The sequence below is a fragment of the Mesoplodon mirus genome, assembly GCF_964341445.2.
Source record: "Mesoplodon mirus genome assembly, chromosome: 3".
NCBI classification, from domain to species: domain Eukaryota; kingdom Metazoa; phylum Chordata; class Mammalia; order Artiodactyla; family Ziphiidae; genus Mesoplodon; species Mesoplodon mirus.
Window position 1 is genome coordinate 159,228,227 of NC_138978.1, and position 12,807 is coordinate 159,241,033.

Here is a 12,807-nt window from a genome sequence, read left to right on the forward strand (position 1 = left end):
TCCCCACATTCTAAGTAGAAGCACATCGGAGGCACAAAGAGAAGACATACTGCATCCATGTAGGTCAGCTGCTCGGCCACGAGATCTTCTGAGAAGCACGTGAACTCTGCAGACCCGCCGCCCTCCAGTTCCTCTTCCTCTTCCAGGCTGAAGGAGATGGTGTTGGGAAACCCATCTGTTAATGGTGGAAAAAAATTAGTAATTTGGTGCTGCTGTATACAACCTTGTTTACAGAGTCCAACAGGACTTTTTTAATTTAGGAAGAAAAGAGCTGCTCCTTTAGAAAACCCACAGGGAGAGAACAGCAAGGACAATAAACCTGAGTGAAATGGAGGTTTTTCCAGTCTCTGCTTGTTCCTAGATGCGTTATTAAGCTCAGAGGCCTCATGTTGTCACCTAGACAAACCACTGGTTCCTCGGCCAAGGACAGAGCCAGGTTAGGCAAAGTCTAGAGAAACAAAGCTGGGCTACATTCAGGGGGTCACCCTCATTTGGGGGCTCCCTCAAACCCTCTGATCAGCTCAAGCACTAATCCAACTACTTCCTAAACCCCAACTATTCAGTTCTTAATTACTGGGCCATTTATAATCAGAAGCCTGGAAGGAATGGGCATGAAGGCAGGCCAGGCCATTCTGGTGTCAGAAATGCTGATGAAGTCCTCAGAATTCTCAAGTACTTAGAATCCTCAAAATGTTAGGATTAGCTTTCAACTTCCACCTAAAATTAAGTATGCATGAGACTACTACAAGCAACTCTATGCCAATAAAGTGGACAACCTGGAAGAAATGGACAAATTTTTAGAAAGGTATAACCTTCCAAGACTGAACCAGGAAGAAACAGAAAATATAAACAGACCAATCACAAGTAATGAAATTGAAACTGTGATTAAAAATCTTCCAACAAACAGAAGTCCAGGACCAGATGGCATCACAGGTGAATTCTATCAAACATTTAGAGAAGAGCTAACACCCATCCTTCTCAAACTCTTCCAAAACATTGCAGAGGAAGGAACACTCCTAAACTCATTCTATAAGGCCACCATCACCCTGATACCCACACCAGACAAAGATACTACAAAAAAAGAAAATTAGAGACCAATATCACTGATGAATACAGATGCAAAAATCCTCAACAAAATAGTAGCAAACAGAATCCAACAACCCATTAAAAGGATCATACATCATGATCAAGTGGGATTTATCCCAGGGATGCAAGGATTCTTCAGTATACGCAAATCAATCAATGTGATACACCATATTAACAAATTGAAGAATAAAAACCATATGATCATCTCAATAGATGCAGAAAAAGCTTCTGACAAAATTCAACACCCATTTATGATAAAAACTCTCCAGAAAGTGGGCATAGAGGGAACCTACCTCAACATAATAAAGGCCATATATGACAAACCCACAGTCAACATCATTTTCAATGGTGATACACTGAAAGCATTTCCTTTAAGATCAGGAACAAGGCAAGGATGTCCACTCTCACCACTATTATTCAACATAGTTTTGGAAGTCCTAGTCATGGCAATCAGAGAAGAAAAAGAAATAAAAGGAATACAAATTGGAAAAGAAGAAGTAAAACTGCCACTGTTTGCAGATGACACGATACTATACATAGAGAAGCCTAAAGATGCCTAAATAGCTAATCAATGAATTTGGTAAAGTAGCAGGATACAAAATTAATGCACAGAAATCTCTTGCATTCCTATACACTAATGCTGAAAAATCTGAAAGAGAAATTAAGGAAACACTCCCATTTACCACTGCAACAAAAAGAATAAAATACCTAGGAATAAACCTACCTAGGGAGACAAAAGACCTGTATGCAGAAAACTATAAGACACTGATGAAAGAAATTAAACATGATACCAACAGATAGAGAGATATACCACATTCTTGGACTGGAAAAATCAATATTGTGAAAGTGAGTATACTACCCAAAGCAATCTACAGATTCAATGCAATCCCTATCAATTACCAATGGCCTTTTTTACAGAACTAGAACAAAAAATCTTAAGATTTGTATGGAGACACAAAGGACCCCGAATAGCCAAAGTGGTCTTGAGGGAAAAAAACAGAGCTGGAGGAATCAGGCTCCCTGACTTCAGACTATACTACAAAGCTACAGTAATCAAGACAATATGGTACTAGCAGAAAAACAGAAATATAGATCAATGGAACAAGATAGAAAGCCCAGAGATAACCCCACGCACATATGGTCAACTAATCTATGACAAAGGAGGCAAGGACATACAATGGAGAAAAGACAGCCTCTTCAATAAGTGGTGCTGGGAAAACTGGACAGCTACATGTAAAAGAATGAAATTAGAACACTGCCTAACACCATACACAAAAATAAACTCAAAATGGATTAGAGACCTAAATGTAAGACCAGACACTATAAACCTCTTAGAGGAAAACATAGGAAGAATACTCTTTGACATAAATCACAGCAAGATCTTTTTTGATCCACTCCTAGAGTAATGGAAATAACAAAAATAAGCAAATGGGACCTAATGAAACTTAAAAGCTTTTGCACAGCAAAGGAAACTGTAAACAAGACGAAAAGACAACCCTCAGAATTTGCAAACGAATAAATGGACAAAGGATTAATCTCCAAAATACATAAACAGCTCATGCAGCTCAATATTAAAGAAACAAACAACCCAATCAAAAAATGGGCAGGGGCTTCCCTGGTGGCGCAGTGGTTGGGAGTCCACCTGCCGATGCAGGGGACACGGGTTCGTGCCCTGGTCCGGGAAGATCCCCATGCCGCGGAGTGGCTGGGCCCGTGAGCCATGGCTGCTGAGCCCGCGCGTCCGGAGCCTGTGCTCCACAACGGGAGAGGCCACAACAGTGAGAGGCCCGCGTACCGCAAAAAAAAAAAAAAAAAAAAAAAATGGGCAGAAGACCTAAATAGACATTTCTCCAAAGAAGACATACAGATGGCCAAGAGGCGCTGAAAAGCTGCTCAACATCACTAATTATTAGAGAAATGCAAATCAGAACTACAATGAGGTATCACCTCACACTGGTTAGAATGGGCCTCATCAGAAAATCTGCAAAGAACAAATGCTGGAGAGAGTGTGGAGAAAAGGGAACCCTCCTGCACTGTTGGTGGGAATGTAAATGGATACAGCCACTATGGAGAACAGTATGGAGGTTCCTTAAAAAACCAAAAATAGAATTACCGTATGACCCAGCAATCCCACTACTGGGCATATACCCAGAGAAAACCATAATTCAAAATGACACGTGCACCCCAATGTTCATTGTAGCACTATTTACAATAGCCAGGTCTTGGAAGCAACCTAAATGCCCAGCGACAGACGAATGGATAAAGAAGATGTGGTACATATATACAATGGGATATTACTCAGCCATAAAAAGGAAGGAAATTGGGTCATTTGTAGAGATGTGGATGGATCTAGAGACTGTCATACAGAGTGAAGAAAGTCACAAAGAGAAAAACAAATATCGTATATTAACACATGTATGTGGAACCTAGAAAAATGGTACAGGTGAACCGGTTTGCAGGGCAGAAATTGAGACACAGATGTAGAGAACAAATGTATGGACACCAAGGGGAGAAAGCGGCGGGGGGAGGTGGGGTGTGTGTGTGATGAATTGGGAGATTGGGATTGACATGTATACACTGATGTGCATAAAATGGATGACTAATAAGAAAAAAAAAGTATGCATGAAGCAGTAGAATAGCCTTAAGCTAAATTCACCTGAGCCTTATTAGAGATAAGATCATCGATTAGCAAATTAATCGGATACAGACTGAAGAAGTAGGAAAAAATAAAGTTTTTCTACCTAGGACTCCAAATCAAAAGCATAAGTGCTCAGCACATGAAACAGGACCTCCAGTCTCCACTGTGAAAGACTGTGGACCTGGAAGACGTTTACCTTGGGTCCCTAGCCTCTCTTCCGGGGAAACCTTCCCCAATTCCTGGGTTATTCCCCAACCTCATCCCCCTTCACACTGCTTGCTCTTCTGCCTGTCAAATCCATTCTCAAGAACAAAAATCTAGCTGCATTCAGTTATATCTTAGCAGACATTTAAATCAGGGTGTTACTACTCCCCCAGAATGTTTACATTGTAAGCCTTTGCAGAATAAAAGACTTTTAGGCATCTTGGATCAAGTTGGGGTGGCCTTTTCTTAGTTTCCGAGGGGAAAAGGGGCACTGAGTGGACCCTACATCACCTCCCCTGTCAGAGCACTACGTGGGTATCTGCCAACTTTGGTGACAGGTATGTGATTTAAGACTGGCCGCCTCACCCTGGAGTTGAAGGTACTGATGTGAACGGGGTTGGTTACAACCAGGTAAGGAAGGAGGGGATCTCTGCCTGCCTCTGGAGTCTGAGACACAAACCAGCATGAGCTAAAGAAAGCTAAAACCCCATGATTTCACCACTTTTCCTCCACACAATTCTGGTCCTCTCTCACTGGGTGGAGGAATAAGATATTTGAAATCCCAAAGGTTCAGAAAGGGCCTCTCAACTCTCTTGCTAATCACTGTGCATAAATCTGTCCCAGTTGCTCTGCAATGCAGAGGCTGGCCAACTTCAGCCAAGGAGTATATATGCTAAGCCTTGATCTCATTCACCCAACACTCCATAGCAGCCTGATATGTGCCTTGGATCAACGCTGCCGTATCTGAAGATTACATGGTCCTTTCTCTCCGGGGTCTAGTCCATGCTTTCACTGTTTCTGCTTTTGATTCTCTTCCAGTGGTAAGTAGGTAAAAACCTGAAGCAAGATTTCACTTTTGGAAAACATGTAGGAGAGCTTGTTTACTTTTGCCAGCATGAAACTGGGTAAAATAAGCATATGGGAACCAAGCTCCTAAAACTCTTTTTCGGTAATGATTCCTGTACTTAATAAACAGAGAGTTTAGAGAGTTCTTGATTAAAAATTTCCAAACACAGAAAAAATTCATTTCTGGGATTGCCTAAAAGCTTTACCAAAGTCAGGCCATCTCGTTCTCCCCTGCCTCAGCCTGCCAAATGAGCTGGCCTTCCAGTCCCGGTTGGAAACAATGAACCACTGGTCCCACCAGTTCCCCAATTAGGCCGGAAGCCAGAGGCAGCTCCCGTGGGGACAGCTGGGCTCTAATGGTGTATCCACTCCAGCACGAAGACAGGAGGGGAGGCCCTGAAGGGAGTTGAGGTCCGGCAGCTGGAGGAGTGCCCCTGGTATTCAAACATTCCCGGCAAATGAAGTCATCTGAGATACCGAGGACTTGGCAGTCAGCTTTTAATGATGCAATTGCATTTTCCCCTCTCTGGTCCCCCATACATAAAAAATTCAACAGGTCCTGTTTGGAATTTAAGGTTATTTTCTTTGGCGCTGATGCAGCTTCCCTTATCGGTGTTGAGGAACCATTTCCTTTCCCTCACTGAGGAAATCAGGCGTCACTTCAGGGAAGTGCCTGTCAGAAGCTCCAAGTGGGTCAGCTGCCATGGCAACCATCCCCCAGCAGCCAGTGAGGGGATAAAACGTCACACTGAAAGACCGCCCTAGCCTCTTCCTGACTTTCTTCAAAGCCTGATGGTTCCAAGCCGCCCGTGACCTGCAGTGGTGGCCCTTCCTCTGTCCTTGAAAATAGGCAGTCAATTCCTCAGATAGGAAAAAACAGCCACAGAAACTTCCTTTGGATGAGGCCATCAGAGATGCGAAATGATGGTAATCCGCCCCAGTAGGGGATAGATTACAGGGATGCTTTCCGGCTGAAGGAGAAACATCTTTTCTGAGCTTTTCAAGCTTTTCAAGCTTTTGTGAGGGCAGGAGCAGAACTGGATTTAATTCCTCGCCTGCTGAATGGGGGTGGTGGTTTGTGATGCATTTTCATTTGCTAGAAGGAGGAACCAATTAGGCAGATAATGAAGAGCAAATTCAAGTTCAGCATGGTGTGTGATGACAAGGAAAGGTAAAAGACCATCAGGGAGATCGTCCTCTTTATGGTATTGAAGGAAACCCCGAGAAATCACTTCACCTCTGAGCCACTGTTTCCTCACGTATAAAATGAGGGAGTTGGACTAGGTGATCTTGAATATCCCCGACTCTGCTCTAAAATGCTATAGGTTCTGTAATTAGTACTTCAATAACCTTGAGAATTTTACCACAGCCCCCAATCCCCCAGCAGCCTGTCCTGAGGGAAACCAAGGCCTCCTATTCAACAAGTACAGGGAGAACATTTCCTCATTGTGGAGGTTTGCAGGATCAGAATCTAGCTTCTTCCCTGGAATCAAACAAGTAAGTACTCACTGTCAGTTTCTACTTCTTGCTTGTGAAACTGCTCAAGAAGATTCTGTGCTCTTCTCTCTGGGTCAGAGCCTGGCATCATCTGCTTGAGATAATCCAGCAGTTTCTGTAAGCAAGGGAAGTGAGGGGGCTCTCGGAAGTCCTCTGCACACTGGTCAAGCCAGGCCCTCAGGATGGAGGCGATTGCACTGAGAAAGAGAAACAGAAAGTCACTGCACTCAACTGGCTCTGGAGACTCAAAACCAGCCCTGGACACCAGAGCCTGTCCCAGCCATGCCTCAGGAAAACTTGTGCAAGTGATCAATGGACAGTTCACCTAGAAGTTCCCGGCAATGTCAGTGAAGTTAATTTAAAGCATCTGAAAACAGCCTGAGTACCTTTTATTATTTTAAGTGGTGGTTGGGGAGCTGGGGAAAGACTGGTAAGTTAAAAAATAAAATAAAAAATAAAAAAAAAAACAGGACCATAAACGTTGGAAAAACCAACACAGGGCAAAAAAAGACACGGAAGAGAAGATTTAGTGAGTCCTGAAGCAACTTCAAAGTAACCTGTATACAACAAGATTATGTGTTTCCAATTCTGGATTCACTCAAGTCAAAGACCACAAAATCTACTGTGATAACACTTTAGGAAATAACAGACAGTAGGCCAGAACTTTGACGGATGGAAGGGCCTAGGTTTAGGAAAGATCATGTGTAAATTTAATTTTACAAAGATCACCAGGGTTTCAGCATAGCACCAAAAATGTCCTCACAAAATTATCCTTTCGCTTTTCAAATTATCAGAGGACAATGTGTTTCAAGTGGAAGAAACAGTATGAGTAGAAAGTTAGGTTTTTAAAAGTAAAGGAGAAAAACTTGATAAGCAAAGCCATTCATTGAGAGGGCGACTTCTTCTGATGGCTCAGCTGAGTCCACCTTGGGTGAAACAAGGACCAGGGCACAAAAAGAGACAGTCATCATGGGGGCACAGTTCCCTGCTTTCATGTTACTAATAACACAAGCTTGTTCTCTTTAAGGTAGGTGCAGCCCCTCACTCAATGGAAAAGACAAACAGCTGACAAAAAGGACAACTTTTGAGTGCTATTGTCCTACGCTTCATATTCAAAGAAGGCTTTACAGCCACTCCTGAGTCGGGCACGTGCTGGGCTGTGTCCCATGCACATGGTACGTTGCCTCACTAATGACCAGCCAGCCCCAGGAACAAGGTGCATCCATTGATGATGGCCAGAGAAGATGGCAGGGACTATAAATTAATCAAAGCATGTTTTATTGACAGAGCTGGGACACTTTGTATTTTTTTGTTTTTGTTTTTTTTTTCGGGTTTTTTTTTTTTTTTTTTTTTTTTGCGGTACGTGGGCCTCTCACTGCTGGGGCCTCCCCCGTTGCGGAGCACAGGCTCCGGACGCGCAGGCTCAGCGGCCATGGCCCACGGGCCCAGCCACTCCGCGGCATGTGGGATCCGCCCGGATCAGGGCACGAACCCATGTCCCCTGCATCGGCAGGTGGACTCTCAACCACTGCGCCACCAGGGAAGCCCTGGGACACTTTGTTTTAGCGAAAGACCTAATTAAAATTTTTCAGCTGAAAAAAAATGTCTAGCAGATTTTTAAATTACCATCTGATTAGACTTCAAACAAACTGTTCGCTTAGTTAACGAACTGTAAAGAAACAAAAAGATATTATGATCCATATATATGAAACCGCTGCCTGGACTTTCATAGGTGTGTCTAAACTTCACAGGTCTCAAGTTCACAGCAGAGAGCTAGACTGTGATCAAGGCAGAAATGCAACTAAAGCCAATCTAATGCTGAACTTTTGGAACTGACGTACAAACACAGAAGGGAAAGAAATTAACTGTTTTCACTGCTGTGGAGATCACTGTTTCACCAATATGGACATGAAGATATTTGGAACGATAATATTCACATAGCTACAGCAGAAATAGATGACATAAAACCATTAATTAAGGTTGGCATTTAAAACCATAGAAATAATTCAGTATTTTCTAAATCTTCAGTGCAGATTAAAAAAAAGAGAGAAACAAAACTTTCATTTCCTCACAGAAAGCTAGAAGAAATTAATCTGGGCTCTGGGATTAATTGAAAGAACGAGCAAAATGAAATTAATGAACTTCTAGTAAGTGAACCTTCACTATTCGGGTCACTTGTCACATCATCTGTTATGTATGAATGTTTATGGCCCCCCAAATTCATATGGTGAAGCCCTAACTCCCCCTGAAATGATGGACTTCAATTATTTTGAGAGCCCACACACGGCACTCATTATTTCCCCTTTCTTCACCAAAACCAAATATCATGAATTGAAGAAGATAATGATGAGACGGCATCCTAATATTTCATTTTTATAAGGAAGATGACTTTTTCTGTGAATAATTTCCCTTCTTTGCTGATGAGCATTGAGTCCAGAACTGGGGTAGGCACATAGGTGGGGTGATAGCATAAAACTCAGGAAAACCTGACGTTTGCGTACATTACGGTGACTCTTACAGAACGGTTTTGCACTTCTCAAAAGAAGGGTGATTTAATTTAATTAGTACTATCACTCACTTAATATTTTTTAATATTTCAATGAGGGAATACTCTTTCGATGACAGTGATTAAAAGACAGATATGAAGGGATGATAATTCAGATCACTAAATTAAAAATCTAAAAGAGCATCCAACCAACGAGACCAGCAACTCAATGACCCTGATAACACCTCAAAAGTTCATAACCTAAAAAAAACCCAGGTAGAAATCCAAAATTATAGTAAAAGACAGATGTTAAAAGATATCAATATGTCATTTACTCATTTACCCCCCATAATTGTTAGTTTTAAAATTATAAAACAATTTATTGAAAAAAGTAAATATCACAAATATGCAAATATCTATAAATTAAAACAACAAAATATCTACGCCCCTTCATTCTAATCTTATTACCATGACCTTGTGTGAACAGTTTGGAGTATATCCTTCTAGACTTTTCTATGGATATGTTTACATATTTTAATAGATGTAATATGTATGAACCATGGATTTTTTCCCCCATGAATAGTATGTCATAGGTACCTCTCCATCCACACCAGGACCTCTAGCTGTCACTGTTTCTCAGGGTCACATAGTATCCATTGCATGCACACACCATAATTAATACAGGTATTCTACTAGTGCACAGGTAGTTAAGTTATTGTTAGGTTCTCACACGTACAACTACAAAATGAATATCCTTGTTTACATCTCGTGTACTTGTATATTTCTATGGGGCACGTTGTATAGGACTTCCTTCCATGGAAAGGTGCAGCCCAGGGGAACTCTGAAGGGGGACCTTAATCCATATTGGACTCACCTTTAGGTGCACATTTTGTCCTCCTCAGACTGATATTTTCTACTAGCGTTGCTAATCTACTCATTTTACTCTTTGTGACAGTGCCCTTCCCACAGCTTAGCGCAAGAAGGCTTTGAAAAGTCACTACAAACCCAGACACTGAATTAAAAAGCATTTTCAGACAAAAGAGAAATGAAGGCAGAGGAGGAAGAATAAAGAGGAGAAGGAAGGGACTTATAAAGACAGCACGATACAACACGAGGCAGACCCCTGCCCTCTTATTAGCAGAGTTTTATCAGCATCCCAGGGAGGCAGGCTTTCTGGAAAGGCCTGGACGTGTGCCCAAAGCTCAGAGCAGCTTTATGTTTGCCAGTCCTGGGAAGAAACTTTCTGTTCTTGATAGGCTAAGAAGCAGATAAAATGTGAAACGTTTGAAATTTCAAAAGGGAAAGCAACATCACAAAATCACGACAGAGACAACAGGATTACTGGCCAGTGACTTTTCCATCTTACCTTTCCTGGCTCCACTCCTAAGATCTAAGGCACATCCTAACCAGAACGGGTTAGTTGGAAGGTGTAAAGAACCTTAATAACGAAGGGAAGCCCTCGTTAAAAGTCACAAACGTACAGGAAAGGTGTGACTGTTAAGCTAGAGAAGCTACTTGGCTCTATGCACAGAGCAAGAAATAAGGTTCCAGAGGAAAACCTAGTTCCCATCCTCACTGTGCCACCTGAACGACGGGAGTGGGACTGGTCACTTAGCTCCACCGACCCTTATCTGGAGAAGAGACATAATAATACCTGTCTTCATCTACCTGACAGTGATCAGTTGAATTTCAAATGACATAATGTCAATAAGGATATTGAGATATCTGGAGAGAAACATAACTGTTAGCAGTCTTAAGACTACTTGCCGTAAGTCACAAAAGGAAGGGATTAAAAAAGGTATGGCTCAGTGAAAATCAATCAGCACTCATGGAAAGAACTCAAGGAACCTGCCACGTGAAATAGAGTGATACAGAATACAAACCAGCTCCTGCAACACTTGTGGCTCCAGGCCTGCTGGAGGGAGGCAAACACTGTGAACATATACCACCCCCCACACAGACACACCACACACTCACACACACACACCACACACTCACACACATACCACACACACACTCGCACACACACACCACACATTCACACCACGCACAAACTCACACACACCACACACTCACACACACCACACACACTCACACACACCACACACACACTCGCGCACACACACCACACATTCACACCACGCACAAACTCACACACACCACACACTCACACACACCACACACGCTCACACACACCACACACACACCACTCACACACATGCCACACACACACACACACCCCACACACTCACACACACACCCCTGAGTCAGCCCCCCTCAGGACAGACAAATTCAGGAACATCAAAGTGTAATACAGGGACTTCCCTGGTGGCGCAGTGGTTAAGAACTCGCCTGCCAATGCAGGAGACACGGGTTCGAGCCCTGGTCTGGGAAGATCCCACATGCTGCGGAGCAACTAAGCCCGTGAACCACAACTACTGAGCCTGTGCTCTAGAGCCCACGAGCCACAACTAGTGAAGCCCACGTGCCTAGAGCCCATGCTCTGCAACAAGAGAAGCCACCACAATGAGAAGCCTGCACACCACAACAAAGAGTAGCTCCCACTCGCTGCAACTAGAGAAAGCCCACGCACAGCAACAAAGATCTAACACAGCCAAAAATAAATAATAAATAAATTAAAAAAAAAAACTTGTGAAGACTGAAGAAGTAATTTCTGAAGCCAAATGGAAAGGTTAAGATTGTGACATAATCTAATCTCAGTAAGGAGAAAAGCCAGCACTCCTCACTCCCAAGGGAACGTGTGTGTCTGATTAAGAATGACTGGATGGGGGGTGGGGGGAGCAGGGGCGAGGCCCAAATCTGATGGCACAGCAGACAACCAGGATTGCTTTCTCTACCTCAGGCATCCTTGGCAAGGTACAAATTCTTGTAGTATGTGAAGGAAGGAAGTCGTGTCCAGACCCAGATGTGGTTTCTAAGACTTTTACTTGTAATAGAACAGACGCTGGGGGAAAATGAATTCACTAATCCAACTAATATTTATTGAGTACCCTTTACTTTCCATATTCACAAAAACTATTTATGTGATGAATGTCACAGTAGGGGAGTCTAGGGTATTTACCTTCAGAGAGAGTAAACCTGGTCAGGGCTCCATGGAGTGCTTCCCTGAGGAAATGACGTTAAAGCTGAGATCTTAAGGATAAGGGAGAATTAGCAGGGTGAAGACTCTGGGGTAACAGCATAAGCAAAGGTCCTGAGGTGAGAGAAAGCAAAACACTTTTAAGAGACATAAGGAAGACCTGTTTAAAGAACAGGAAAAGAGGGGCTTCCCTGGTGGTGCAGTGGTTGAGAGCCCGCCTGCCGATGCAGGGGACACGGGTTCGTGCCCCGGTCCAGGAAGATCCCACGTGCCGCGGAGCAGCTGGGCCCGTGGGCCGTGGCTGCTGAGCCTGCGCATCCGGAGCCTGTGCTCCGCAATGGGAGAGGCCACAACAGTGAGAGGCCCGCATACCGCAAAAAAAAAAAAAAAAAAAAAGCATAGGAAAAGAGGGGAGAAATGGAGCATGATGAGATTTGCTATGCTCATTTGATTTCTTAGCCAAACAGAAATCACACTTAAGAATACCTGGTTGGAAGACATCAGACAGATGTCTTAGCTGAGAGGTATAAGGAAATAGTACAAAACTTCTAATCACTCTCAGGGACCTTCAGGCATGCAATGCAGAGTAAGAGGGCTGACCGAGGTGAGCATTAGGCTATTATGCTCAAACCACAGGTTTTTAATACGTACAGGGATTTTAAGATAAATGCATTAAATCATGTTAAAATCACATAGGTAGTAAGATACTCTAGAATTGGTAAAAGGTTTAATTAAAAAAAAAACCTTCTAGGTATGAGGTCATCGCTCCCATGATGTATAACTTCCAAGCCAAGAAATAGGATTATTATGACAAAAAGAATAACTCTGTCCATTTAGAGCTTTCTCTCCCCAGAAATCTATTTGAGGTAATAATTTATCATTACTTACTCATCAGCAGAAGATTAGACATGGAAACATTTTTTAAAAGCAGCAAAACATTTTTCTATTTTA

The 12,807-nt window shown here is 42.8% G+C and overlaps 1 protein-coding gene across 2 annotated transcripts in view; it reads right to left on the reverse strand.

Annotated features, from left to right (window-relative positions):
- The window catches only part of RGL1 (ral guanine nucleotide dissociation stimulator like 1), a 127,010-nt gene that overhangs the window by 39,580 nt on the left and 74,623 nt on the right, over positions 1–12,807 (reverse strand). For both annotated transcript variants that reach the window (XM_082612056.1, XM_082612055.1), the window contains exons 5-6: positions 6,284–6,468; positions 51–175 (exon numbers count right to left, since the gene is read on the reverse strand). In XM_082612056.1, the coding sequence (XP_082468182.1) occupies positions 51–175; positions 6,284–6,468 (310 nt within the window). The remainder of the gene's footprint in view (positions 1–50; positions 176–6,283; positions 6,469–12,807) is intronic.